The sequence below is a fragment of the Olea europaea genome, unplaced genomic scaffold (genome assembly GCF_002742605.1).
Source record: "Olea europaea var. sylvestris unplaced genomic scaffold, O_europaea_v1 scaffold392, whole genome shotgun sequence".
Taxonomy (NCBI): domain Eukaryota; kingdom Viridiplantae; phylum Streptophyta; class Magnoliopsida; order Lamiales; family Oleaceae; genus Olea; species Olea europaea.
Window position 1 is genome coordinate 130,780 of NW_019258717.1, and position 14,766 is coordinate 145,545.

Below are 14,766 nucleotides of genomic sequence, written 5' to 3' on the forward strand. Positions count from 1 at the left end.
GTGCACTTGTACGAGATTTCAGTTGGAGAGTTTTCCACGTGAGCATGCAGTTGCGGTGGCCATGTATCGAGGCTTTGCTGCGAGAATGTTGTGCTCTTTGTATTATACGACCGAGTCTTGGAGAACAGCATATGCCGAGACTACATTTCCTCTGCCGAATGAAGTTGAGTGGGAAGTTCCCGAGCACATTCTCCCATTTCATAATTTGTTACCACCAGCAGTTGAACCGCGTGGTCCTGGACGTCCAAGTACATCTAGAATACCATCTACCGGAGAGTTTCCTCGACCGCGTAGGTGTGGCCGGTGCAGAGCCGTAGGGCATACTTAGCAATTTTGTACCAGTCAAATTCCCCTAAATGACGACTAGACAGGTACGTGAAATGAATAATATTTCCTTTTACTTTACAATGTTCAATATTTGTTATTTATAAATCTTCAATATACAAAAAATAGTTCCACACTCGGCATACGGGTAAAATAACAAAAAATAATTAAATTTTCAATTTGAATGTTATATTACATTGAACACAAATTTACAATTATTTCAGAATTACCAAAATAATTAAATTTCGAATTTGAATGTTATATACATTGAACACAAATTTATAATTATATCAAAATAACAAAAAATAATTAAATTTCCAATTTGAATGTTATATACATTGAACACAAATTTACAATTATTTCATAATTACAAAAATAATTAAATTTCCAATTTGAATGTTATATACATTGAACACAAATTTACAATTATTTCATAATTACAAAAATAATTAAATTTCCAATTTGAATGTTATATACATTGAACACAAATTTACAATTATTTCATAATTACAAAAATAATTAAATTTCCAATTTGAATGTTATATACATTGAACACAAATTTACAATTATTTCATAATTACAAAAATAATTAAATTTACAATTGAAATGTTACATATATATAAATGAAATTTATGGGTCAGCATTAAATTCGAACAAATCACATGCTAGCTTCTTTCTCCAGTTCTGTATCCACGACTGGTTGATTTCATCAACCTTATGTCCTATACTTAAAAATTCAACGTACCTAATGGCAAATATGCCGCAGTCGCCGCTGCAATTGAACAAGAATGAATCAGTTTAGTATTGTGTAAATAAAAACTAAATCTGAAAGATGAAAACAACAACGTTCAAACACTTACCTTACGGACTGTCGCGCTGTCGTCGTGTTCCGAACGATCCGCAATCTGTCCTGTACATTTATCCCCGCTCGTCTGGGCATCATAGGAACAATGACAGCCACGGACTCCAGATTTTGCTCCAACTGGCCTTGCGTCAAACATGAATGATTTGGGTCGTACACATATATAGTCGAGTCAGCAAAAACGATCTTCAGCGTAACATAGTGTTTATTGATGCACGCTGGAATGTACATATGTGTACAACCCTCCCATGATTTTCCCCCGACACTCGGTGACAGTCCTATCACCCACTCGAGCATATATTCTGGCACCGTGTACTCATTACCCATATGTGTGAGCGACTGATACTCTATGGTAACGGCATCCAGGAACTCGGTGTTTAATATGACTCGACCATGGACATCAAATGATTTTGGATGTCTTTGAGCTCGATCTCGCAGCAAGTCCATGGTCAGGTCGATGTGCTGCAGCAGGAAACACCGAAAAAGTATGAGTTATTTATTTAATAAACACAAGGTCACATATATATAAAAAACACGAAATGAGTAGTTCACTTATATCGTCAGCGAGCCAAGCTCCCGCAGTGGTGATATCGTGAAACCATTTGTAAGAGTCCGAGACCGTCCTTTGTCCTATCGTGCGGCTAACTCTGTAAAAAAGAGGGAAATGTTAAAATAAGCGTAGACGAGTTAGCGTACAGTGCTTTATTAAAATCATACAATACTTACCCGGGGATAATTCTCCTCCACTCTGTCTCGAACGCTTTCCACTTGACATTGTCCACCTCTCTGAATAAGTTCGGGTACGTCCCATCGATAAACGTCCTCCTCTTGGCCTCAGCCGTGAAGGGGGAAACAACATACTGTGACGGCACTCTCAATCTCTTGCCGACCACCTGCTCCGTCTCGTCAACAGCATGTCTCTTACCCTCAATCACGCCGGGCGTCCTCTCGACCTCCGGGGCCACCTCCTCCGCCCCTTCCATGGGGGCCTCCCCCTCTGTCGTCACCTCCTCCGCCCCTCCCGTCGGGGCCACTGCCTCCGTAGTCCCCTCTCCCATCCTCATCGGGGCCACCCCCTCCATAGACAACCACAAGGACTTCAATGTCTCATCACGCCAAAAATGTGGGTGACCCCCCTCTCCATCACCATATCTACCACCCTCTCGATCATGATCTCCGCCATCCCCTCTGTCCCCCCATCGTTTGTCGGCTAAATCTCCTCTAAGCGCCGCTACTGTATCCTGAAGGTCGACAACGGAAGACTGTAGTATTCCAATATCATGGGATAGATCGTCAACCCTCCCTGTCAACTCTCGTCCCATATCGTCGACCCTCCCTGTCAACTCTCGTCCCAGATCATCGACCCTCTCCGTCAAATCTCGTCGTAGCGCGCCGACCTCCTCCGCTATAAATCCAGTCAAACGGGCATACAAATCATTACTGTGCCCCGGAGACACACGGGGGAGGTGTCTGGACGGAGGCGATGCCAATGACGGCGGCGATGGTCCCGACGGAGGTGATGCCACTAGCGGCGGTGATGCCCTCGACGGAGGTGATGCCAATGGCGGGGACGATACTCTCGACGGAGATGATGCCAATGGTGGCGGTGATGGCCTCGGCGGAGGTGATCGTCGATCAGTTGGACCGCCCTCCTACATAAATAAAATGAAAAATTATTCAATAAATTTATACGTCGATCATATTCAATAAATTATATTTCATTCACATACCCAATCTCGGTCCAAGCTCGGATCAGGCATCTCCTCGTCTAGGGTGTGCGGAACGCCTAAATCCCGCACAAGACCCCGAGCCTCCTCTTCCATCGATGGCGTCAACTCAGGTATGACTTCAAGCTGACATATTGACATTTCAACTATTTAACGGTCATGTAAACAAAATTTTAAACTACGTATAATATAAATCACAAATGCATAATACTTACCTGAGGATCGTCGAGGAGGGCCGATAACTGCTTCCCAGTGGGACATCCCTCCGCTCGCGATGATCTCCAATGATGCATCCGAGGGCAGCGTGTCTCCCCTCGCTGATCAAAGCGGGCCCCCAGTACAGGAACTGTCTCATACACCCAAATCTGTAACACATACACTTATTAAGCATCAATGTAATACACTAAAACTTTAACTTTGATTATATTAAACATTTACCTGCACTGCTAACGGCAATCCATATGTATCGTATTTACGCATCGACCCCCTGGGCCTCGAGTGCGATCTGGTGAACACATGTACGGTGTCTTCGTAGCATCTTCGGCCCCACGGATAGTTTGTTGAACGCATCGATGTCGTCAACAACTTGCAAATGAAAAGTGTCGATGACAGTTTTCTTGTGATGACACCTCATCACACTCTCGAGGATGTAGACCAGCCCAAACTTCAATCCATCTAGCATATGGTCGCATCCCCTGATCGCGACTATCAAGTCGGGTAGAAGCACCGACCCATGTCCCTGGAAGTACGTCTCGTACAGCCTACTGCTTCTCTCCATGGCTGCATCGTCGCCCGTAATCTTCAGTCCAGTAATCAATGTAAACTCAAATATCGAGAAACTGACGACCTTGCCCCCGAGGTTGAATTGGAGGGAATCGCCGTCGACTGGCCTCAGAAGCCGACATAGAAGTGCATCAATGATCTGTCTTGAGTACTGCACCTCTCGCAACTGGTACAGTGGCCACAAGAAGGACTGTCGTAGAATATCTCCGTACTGATCATCGAGCAGCTCCAATACAGCAGTAAAACTCTCAAAACTACTGTTCCAAGTAGCTTTTCCCGACATCCGTCTCAACTCTGCATCTAAATGATAGTCCATCCTACAAAAATTCAAATGTTATAGCATTGAACAAGAGATAACAAAATAAAGCATAATCTCAGAAAAAATCAAGAGAACCGAATTATAACTACCATACAATCACAAGTATTACATTTGAAAAATATATTTATAAAAAACAAAAAATCAAATTAAATGTATTGTCAAAAAAATTAAAGAATATAAATATTATTTAAATAAATTGAAAAAAATCAAAGATTTCATAAAAGAACAATAAAAGGAACAAAACAAATTGTTAATTTCGAACAATATTATGTATTCAATTATTAAATTATATAAAAAAGGAAATTATAAAAATTAAATAATTAAATAAAATAATTATTATTTGGAAAATATATTTACAAACAAAAAATTTCAAATTAAATATATTTTCGAAAAATGTAAAGACTATTTATATTATTTAAATAAATTTGAAAAAATAAATTGAAGATAATTTCATAAAAAAAAAAAGAACAACACAAAATTGTTAATTTTAGAATATTTGAATTATTAAATTATATAAAAGACAAATATAAAAATTAAATAAATAATTACTTTACCTTTTTTTAAAATTTAGACTATTCATATTATTTAAATAAATTTAAAAAAATAAACTAAAGATTACTTCATAAAAAAAAAAGGAACAACACAAAATTGTTATTTTTAGAATATTTCAATTATTAAATTATATAAAAGACAAATATAAAAATTAAATAAATAATTACTTTACCTTTTTTTAAAATTTAGACTATTCATATTATTTAAATAAATTTAAAAAAATAAATTAAAGATAATTTCATAAAAAAAATAGAATCAACATTGTTAATTTTACAATATTTCAATTATTAAATTATATAAAAGGCAAATATAAAAATTAAATAAATTTGAAATAAAAAAATTAAAGATAATTTCATAAAAAAAATTTGAAAAAATAAATTAAAGATAATTTCATAAAAAAAAAATCAACATTTTTAATTTTACAATATTTCAATTATTATATTATATTGACAAAGATAAAAAAATTAAATAAATAAATAACATAATTACTATTTAATCAAATTAAAAATGTAATTAATTACAAAAATTATAAAAAAATTTAAATTTAAATATTTAATCTGGGCCGGTTCATCGGCCCAGACTGCCCGACTGTTAACAATTGGCCCAGACTGTTAGCAGTCGGTTAACCGGCTGCAGCGAGCCGGTGGTCGGGAACGGCCGGAAACCGCCATTCCCGGCCACTGAGCTCCAAAAAAGGGCAAAAAATCACATTTTTCACATTTCGGCATGCCCACAATCTAACTACTCATGCCCATAGATATAATTTCAAGCAAAATTACTAAGGATGCTATACTATGAAAAAAATCATTCAAACTGGAGAAAAGATCAGAAAACTAACCGGTTCTTTTATTTTCACTTTAGATGATGGTCGTTGATTGCGACGTTGGTGTAACTCCGGTGGTTGGTCGGTCGGATTTCTGCACTGGTCGGTCGGTCGGTGAGAGATAATACAAACAGTTTGAGGGTAAAATGGGCTTTTACTGTGAAGTTTTTTTTTTAACTTAATTTGTTTATTTTTTTAAGTCATTTAATGGGTCAAAGGCCAATGTCAATTTTTGCTACATTGGAAGAGCCATTTTTGTGTATTTCCTCTGGAACAAATGAATCAGAATCATAAATGGGTAATGACTATTGGTATTATTGGGCTACAGATTTAGGTTAGTGGGCTATGGTCTGTCGACATTTTAAAATAACTAATTGGGTATGGTCTAAATAATAGAAACCTGCATTACTGCAAAATGCTGGAATGTGAATGAACTATTGCTGCATCAGGGTAATGCACTTCTTTGAGTAAATAATGTCATCTGATGGTGCAGAGTTGTCAGGAAGTGGGGAATCAGAGAAGCAGGCCAGCGCCAATAAAGACAAAGCAGGACTGGCATGAGAGGTTAAGGAACATTAGAATAGGGAAAAAGGGAGCTGAGGATACTGAGAAGACAGAAAATCCCACAATGGCATACGCAATGTTTGATGAAATTAGTTCTTTATAGTTACACATTAGTTCTCAATTCAGAGAGAAATCTCTGAATCTGAGGTATTTGTTTTCATATACTTTACTATCACACGAGCACATCTTTGATTGCTGTTTTGACTCATCCATATTGTAGTGGAATGTAGTTTTCACTGCTCATCCTGCCATTCCATGAATGGAGATTGCATAAAGGTGTAATGTCGCCAAATGAATCTCTTGTCAAGTCTCAAAACTTTTCGTTCTTTAGATTCTGAAAAACTGACTAGTATGTGGCATGTGGATGATAAGGATGCATTAACTGGGAAAGTGTTATTTCCTATTTATTCACTTCACTAAAGAATGATATCAACATTAATGTTTGCTGGTCAAAATGTGAAGAAAATTTTCGTGGCATTGAACAATGGAAAATGAATGAACTGTATCTAATTGTTTAAAACCATAGTTTGAATGATCTGGAAGAGATTTATTAATTTTTATTATTCAGATGAAATGACAAAGTTTCTTTTGACATTTTTTTATTGCAATTGTCTGAACAGGATTCGAAAGAGGGAGTTGCACTGGAAGGTTCAAATGCTGTAAATGCTGATATCATTCCATCATCAGCTATCGTGAGACAATTGGCTGCGGCTGTCGAGTAAGATCTTGTCATTGATGTTTGGAACTTCATCAATTTATATTCATTGAAGAAAGCCTACTAATTGAATATATTTCATTAGTCAATTTTGGGCCATTAAAGATAAACAACTCATCAGTTGTCTACACTCTAATATTGTATTCAATTGAATTATTTCTCCTTCACTCATTTTCAAATTACATAACGTCGCAGCATACTGGTACCACATTTCATCAAGTCAGTGGAGTGTCATTTAAGATTAGAAAATGAAAGTGGCAAGTTATTTAAAAAGTCTCTAAACTTTTTTCTTACCTTGATTTTTTGATGAGTTATTTGCGTTCTTCACAAATAGAGGAAAACCCAATAAACATTCATGAAATATTAAATGGTTAATGTTGCCTGTAGAAGTGGACTATAATAATTTTGATAATTCATTCTTTATTGTAGGACTGTGCCTTCAAAACTACTGTAATTAATTTATTGAATCATTGTTATTACTTATTAAATAGTTTTTTTGTATGAAAACCAAAATTGATTTGTGTATTCAAATTATCAATATATTTTATTTTTTAGTTATGACTTTTTTGATCTCGATGATTGAAATTTAAACTTCCTAAATGTTTAGTGTTTATTTTCTTATTTAGGTATACATTACCAATTTATATGATGCAAATCTAAAAATTTAATAAATGAAATTAGAATCAAACCAAATCAAATCAGAACCGAACGGTTCAGTTCAATTTGGTTTCATATCTTCAAAAAAATCATTTTGTTCCATTACCAAAAAACTATTGATTCATGGTTCGGTTCGATTCTCTTAGAACCAGAACCATATGGAACTATGTCCACCCTTAGTGGATGCAGATGCGTTTTCCTTTGTATATCGTGGTGACAAATATATGGGATTGCCACGTGCTTCTTGGTGAGGTGTTACGTGGCCTAAGCTGCCACATAAACGCCCATGTGGAACCTTACATGATCAGAAGTGTAATAATAATGAACCCTGCTATATGTACAGGGCCACGTGAGCCTTGTTCGTCCTGGACAAGTATCTTTATCCAATAATAATAAACAAATGTGGAAAATCTTTATCATAAACTTTGGTGCATCAAGACGTGATCATTGTAAGAAAAATATTTTAATGGCCAATTTTAAATCATTTTAACTAACTTTAGTCACCATACCTAAAATTAACAATTATAATTTATTTGTGACCATACCTGTTACACGAAGAATTAATTTTTCACGTGATCTGAGAGTTCTTCGTGGGAGCTCAACAGTGTCATCGTGTAAACCAGTTAGATCATGAATCTAGATATAGTAATGTTCTGTCTAGAGAGTATTCAGAATTTGCATATATTTTGTAAGGGTAATGCTATTTATACATAATTGTGTACACACGTGTTTAAACACGCTAACGTGGAGGGGGTCCACACAATAAAATATGCATGGACCCCCCTTCATATGAGAGAGGTGTAACCCCGTGTGCACATCTTAAGATATGCACATAGCATTATTCCTTTGTAAAGTCGCATCTTCTGTTACTCTTTCATGTACATATATTTTATGGATTGATGGTTGTCAGACGTCTCTCTTTCGTTGGAAAAGTTGGTCGTCGTTGATTAATGAAGTTCACGTTTCCTTAAAATTAAAATAAAATATTTTCTCTATGAAATTAGAGACGGACGAAGACATTTGTGTTTGGTCAGATGGATATTATAATACTGAAGCGTTAAATAAGAAAAAGAAGTTGGAAATTTGTGAATTGTACTGTCTAATTGTGATTGGTGCTGCACATTAAACGTTAAATGTACTTTAAATTATTGGACAATTATAATAGAACACTGTTACCATTTGATTGGTTACACTGTATAATTTGGGATGACGTGTGAATTCCAACAATTCATTTGGTACATAGCCATTTAACCCGGGGAAAAAAATAATAAGAAAAAAATGTCCATCAACACAATAATTCTACGTGCTATTAATTTCATTGAATTATTCTTTCCAAACACCAATTTAGTTATACTACATGCCTAGAGGCGGCCTTTTAGACATAACACAACTAGTTGAGAGAAACTTTAGTGGGACGATTTTATACGCATATGCAATATGATCGTTCATTCAAATCATGATACTCAGATGTCGAGTGGATACGAGATATAAAAATAGTAGGGGAATTGATGCATTATTTTTCTTATTAGCACGTAGAATTATTGTGTTGATGGACGATTCCACTACGTGCTGTTATTTTGTTGTGTCATAATTTGAATGGACCATTTTATTATATCTGCATATCAGGACTATCCCATAAAATATTTTTTAAAATTAAATATGTTCACTTATTAATTCACATAATTATTAAACTCGGATTTGGCCGACATGCCAGTTCAACCGGTAATCGATGTACTGGATCCCAATCCGAGTGGTATAAGTGGATCAATTTACAGTTGAATCTTGACTGATCCGCACGAATCGATCAGGTTTATTCAAATCGGGTAATGAGTGGACAGAGTCTGATAAATATGATTGCTGCCCATAATGTAAATAAAATTTATATTTCCATTTGTATTTTATTATTTTCTTTTTCTTGTGAAAGTGTCCTTTATTATTTTATATATTTGTTAGGTTTGTCATTATTTGTGATTAGTCCACTTTCGTTGTTGACTTGTTTCGTGCGTGTATGGCTATAAATGGATTGATGTCGTGGTGGTATGTTGCCTACCAGAATGTTGTCGATCGCTGATGATCATGTTTGACTTAACTGAAATGTTGTATATAATTCTTTTTTCCCAGAAGAAAAATCCTCCATTTTTTATTTTTTCACTTTGCCTCGTATTTTCAATAAATTTAATGACGAAATTGCGATGACAAAACCGAATTTATTAAGAGCCTGGGTTAGGGTGTAAACTTGGGTCGGACCACCTAGAACCAGAGCAACATGGCTCAGAGATAGTCCCCAGGGCACATCTCCAAGTGGTAAAAGGGGAGGGTGGAGAAATCCAGCTTTGCTTGAGGCTGCTGCGTCAAGGGTTCGAATCCTGAAATATGGATTTGGCTCTTGGGTAAGTGCAAGTGTACAAGCAGCCTTCCACCCTGTACCCTTGGAGGCATAACCTGCGATTTACCTCCCTCACGATACTCCAGGACAGGGGTGGTAGGGGACCCTTAAGGTTAGGGTTTAACCTTTAATAAAGCGAAACTTGGACACTTGAGTTATAAAAAAAAATAAAAAAAAATGGCTCAAAGATAAGCTTTAGGGGCGGGGCTGTGGAGACCCTCAAAGTTGGGGTTCAACATTATTATTATTATTATTATTTTTTTTAACATGGCTCAGGGATCCCATTTGGCTATGCAGTTGAAACTATATGATTGATTCTATTTACCATCAGTTGCGATTATTACTCGATTTGGTGAACAATGAATAAGTGCGTCCATCGTCACTCACATCGAGTATGATCATCTCTAGCGATGCACGACATTACTCAAATAAAATACGTATCACTATATCAAGTGTCAGACTTTTTCGTAAGATCTAATAAGAAGTGTTGCAACAGAAAAGTGCACGTCATGCCAACTCAAAAGTGATATGGCAGAATGCTTTATTCCACTAAGATGGATGGAAGATTTTCATGATAACTCTGAAGAGTGGTACTTGTAAATTGGGAAATTTAGCAAAGATGAGCTGCATGAATCAGATTCACACGGAAGAATATAAGGTAGTGGGTCGAGGGTGGGACGGTGTGATTTGTGAAGATGGGTAGAATTAGATCCACTGATAATAATAGTGGAACTCATCTGATCCCTATTTATTGAAGCCCTCTTTAATGTAGATCACTTAACCATCTTTTAGACCTAGAAACTTTTTCGAGTATGCGTTATGTCTCTGCTTGTCCTCATTTTAAAAAATTATTTTCTATCATACTTTTCATGGAACCCACATTTTTAATCATCTTTTTATTCACGAATTTCATTAACTTTTATTGATATCTAATAAAATCAAATTTTTAGCAAAACCATATAGGGGCTACATATAGAATCTGAATCGAGGTTTTTATTTTTTATTTTTAAATTTAATTATTTGAACTAAATAATTTAACTATCTTATGCTTATTTTTGTCATATTTTAATTCCAAATTCAGAAACACAAGAATGCAGGTAAGTTGAAAGGGTGTTTTTTGTAATGATACAAATTCTTGGAAACATTATTTAAATTAGCAAAGATTTAATAAAATTACGTGTTAATAATAAAAAATAGAAGGAAGTCGATATGAAGGCAGTCTTCAAAGACATTTTGATGTAACTTGGTGTCGACATGACAAATAATTATAAATTCGTTTTATTTTATAGGTTTCATTTGACTTGTATTCTAATATTGTGTGAAAACCCAAAAAACTTGGAATAGCATAAAATTTCAATTGAGTCGATATTTCATGTCCTACCAAGATAACATTAGGACCACATCCTATAACTAGACAAATTCGCCTTCTTGATTGGATCCCATCTACACCTATTGAAATATGAAATCGAATTTACAAACGAGTCTAAACTCACGGTTCTTATTTCAAACTTTCACTAATGTATCAAAATTTTATCGGAGAGATAGCTACAAAGAGTGGTGCATTATTAGGAGAACGTATTAAAAGAAAGAGTGGTGACCAAAATTAACATGATTATTACTTAAAACCCTTGTTTATAGTAGGGATTAAAATCAATTTTTAATAGATTTTAATAAAAGTTAATGAAATGAGTGGTAGAAAAGTTGCGAATTTTATAAAATATATGGGTAAAATGAATTGTTGACCTTGGTTTAAATTAAAATTTAGATTTCAATTTCTACCCACACAAGGGCCAAATATTTATAGTTAATTATTTGAAAATGAATCATGGATTATCGATGAAAAATGCATGTAGTAATCTCGAATTCAAATTTAGTAAGCCCCTGTTTAGTGGAGATCAAAATAATTTTTTTAGTAAATTTTGTTAAAAATTAATGAAATATGTAGTTAAAATGAGTTCAATTTTGACTTCTCACCAAATAGAGGTTTAAAATGGTACTTATTAACTTAAGGAATGATATAAAAAAAAGAGAGGGAAAAATATTAACTACAAATGAAGTAGAAGAACCCAGATTCCAAATGAACAAATTTAAACTTGGAATTTGTGCTTGTGAAAATTATCGAGTAATCGGAGATGAAAAAATAGATCCGAGCACAGGTTTAGGTTCGGCCTCAATGGGAAAAGAAAATAGAGCATCTAACAACGCATCTTCACAGGAATTGTCTTTCACTCCAAGGCATAACTTGTATCCATGCGCTTCATATTCGCCCGGAGTTCGCTCCTAGTTGTTTTTATCCTATAATAAAATATACAGTTCTCGATTGATGTAGATTAAAATCAAATTTTTAGTAAATTTTGATAAAATTGATGAAATCTATGATTATCAAATCGTTAGTCTCATCGAAACATATGATTAAATTACTTATTAATTTTGACTTAAAATTAAAAATTGATTTTCCATTACTCAATTCACTTTGAAGTTTGAGAACAAGATAACCTTCAAACATGGCTAAATACAAGAAATAGCATACAAATCTAAGGAAGCTAAAATTGAAAAGCACATGTTTGGCCAGGCTTTTGGAAAATCAAAAGCTGCTTCCAAAATGGAGAAACTATTTTTAACTTATTTATTAATATTCTAAAAGGTTTTTTTGGCTAGTTAAAAAATGATTTTAAATGAAGTTAATGTAAGGTAACATTCTCAGGAATATCTTTTACAAGAAGAGAAGATAAAAGTAAAAGTAGAAATCCTTCCAAAGAGCTCTAAGCTCCTGTTTGGCCTACATTAAATTACTTTTTAATTTTTAATTTTTCTATTTTCAACCACACAATTTTTCATAAAATAATATTACACGTAAATTGAAGTTTTTTTTCTTTCCTTTTTAACTACTCATTTTTCAAAATAAACACTATTCTACCCATTTTCATTTCAAAAAAATGGGGTCAAACGACGGCTAAATGTGCTTGCGCGAGAAATTGATTTTATATTGATGAACATAAAAATGTCAAAATGCCGTGGAAATGAATAGTATGGTTGTTCCATCAAAGCACAGTGTAGAGCACATATACTAAGCCCTTAACTTCTGCTTGTTCACACTTCAAATTCCAATATCCACTGTGCTATTAGCTTCCCACAATCCCTTTAAAAGCCAAACAGACTCCATTATTCCATCAACTCTTCTCAGTTAAAGAGGGAAAATTATTCTCATTCATACATGGCTAATTTTTCTTGTTTTTTCCTCTTTTTCCTCGTCCTTTATTTCGCCAATTCTTATTCGAAGGCACAGAGCGTGCCGGCTATTTACGTGTTTGGCGACTCCCTAGTCGATGTAGGTAACAACAAACACTTGCCGCTCTCCCTCCTCCGAGCGGATTTGCCTCACAACGGGGTCGATTACCCCGGTGGAAAACCCACTGGAAGGTTTTCCAATGGCAAGAATTCTGCAGATTTCTTAGGTAACTCTCTTGTTCAATTCTTCTACTCTTTAACATATGGCAGGCTAGTTTACTTCATGCATTAAAGGCATGTTAAGTAGTACTCGATAGAATTAAACAGGACAATGAATAAGATTTTAACTCGTTTTTCTTCGTTTGATAGCTGAGAAGTTAGGTTTAACGACTGCGCCACCATATCTTTCGCAACCCAACGATGTGTTTGTGAAAGGTGTAAACTTTGCCTCGGGAGGAGCCGGAATCTTTAACGCCACAAATGAGGACGTTATTGTAAGTAATGACACTGTCCCAACTTAGCTATCCATTCGAATATAAATTCTAACTCGTTTTATTTATTCATTCAGAAACAAACTATTCCATTGCCAATCCAGCTGGGGTATTTCTCTCTAGTACATCAAAGATTGGTGAAACAACTAGGAACAGCCAGTGCCCAGGAGCACCTATCCAAATCACTATTTCCAGTCGTAATCGGGAGCAACGATCTAATTAACTTTTCCAAATCCAAAAATACCCCTCAACAATTTGTTAATCTCATGGTTTCGTCCCTCAAAGAAGTGCTCAAGGTAAAGTAAACTTGCCCATAATAGCTCGTTATTTGAATATATCGTCTATTCAGTTAATTTCGAGTTCAATTTTCACGACTTATAAGTAATTTTATGGATTCAGGGATTACATGGTCTAGGGGCACGTAAATTTTTGGTCGTTGGCACTTCACCAATTGGCTGCGCCCCAAAGCAAAGATTTCAAAGTACAACTAATGAATGCAATGCAGAAGTAAATTCCTTGTCCAAAAATTACAACCAAGGACTCCAATCAATGTTGCAAGACTTGAAATCAGAGCTTAAGGACATGCACTACTCTTATCTCGATACATATAGTATTTTTACAAACTTTATCGACAATCCCACAACTTATGGTACGTGCAATATTCTTAGAATTTATAAATCAGCACGAACTAAAAGATTATATGTACATTTGTTTTCTCACATTTCCGGACTATGATTATCTAATCTAAGAATCGTTTTTTTAATAGGTTTCAATGAGACCAAGGCTGCTTGTTGTGGACTAGGGAAATTGAAGGCCAGGGTTCCTTGCACGCCTGTTTCAGAATATTGTTCGAATAGAAGTAATCATGTGTTTTGGGACATATATCATCCCACACAGACAACCGCTCATACTTTCATTGACATTCTTTTCAGTGATTCACGAGAATATGTAACCCCCGTTACTATCCAACAATTAATTGCTATATGAAATGCATACACTAATATGTACACTACACACGATATAAATTCATCTATTTGTTCAAAATGCAATTCAATCTATATTTTTAGTATCTGTATACTTGTTTTCTTAGACTTTGTAATTTTAAAGAATGAAAAAGAAGTTAAAATCGATCATGTCCACTGTAATGTTATATTCAATTTAATTTTGATGTCAAAAGTGAATGATTGCTACCAAACAATGAGAAGAAAATGACCCAATAATATGAAACGGGAGTGGTACAACGTTTATCAATACTGGTGGAAATGTATGCTCCTACAAATTTCTAATACGGAAGCCATCAAAATAAACGATCAATGAAGGGATGACCTCTGACTT

General features: G+C 35.1%; 1 protein-coding gene across 2 annotated transcripts; it reads left to right on the plus strand.

The window, feature by feature from the left end:
- Positions 1 to 12,868: 12,868 nt before the first annotated feature.
- LOC111387149 (GDSL esterase/lipase At5g55050-like) lies at positions 12,869 to 14,559 on the plus strand. Of its 2 annotated transcripts, XM_023011684.1 has the most exons (6): positions 12,869 to 13,167; positions 13,310 to 13,434; positions 13,509 to 13,727; positions 13,831 to 13,980; positions 14,062 to 14,080; positions 14,198 to 14,559. In XM_023011684.1, exons 1-6 carry the CDS (start codon positions 12,927 to 12,929, stop codon positions 14,416 to 14,418), a joined length of 975 nt encoding a protein of 324 aa, XP_022867452.1. In that variant the 5' UTR covers positions 12,869 to 12,926; the 3' UTR covers positions 14,419 to 14,559. The 2 variants fall into 2 exon arrangements, with proteins under 2 accessions (XP_022867452.1, XP_022867451.1); XM_023011683.1 differs by having other exon boundaries at positions 12,871 to 13,167; positions 13,831 to 14,080.
- Positions 14,560 to 14,766: the final 207 nt, after the last annotated feature.

Excerpts from the sequence above, each read along its gene's own strand:
- LOC111387149 (XM_023011683.1), top strand. The coding sequence starts at position 12,927 with ATGGCTAATTTTTCTTGTTTTTTCCTCTTTTTCCTCGTCCTTTATTTC. Across the intron at positions 13,168-13,309 it reads GAATTCTGCAGATTTCTTAG|CTGAGAAGTTAGGTTTAACG; the intron begins GTAACTCTCTTG and ends TTCGTTTGATAG. Across the intron at positions 14,081-14,197 it reads CGACAATCCCACAACTTATG|GTTTCAATGAGACCAAGGCT; the intron begins GTACGTGCAATA and ends TTTTTTTAATAG.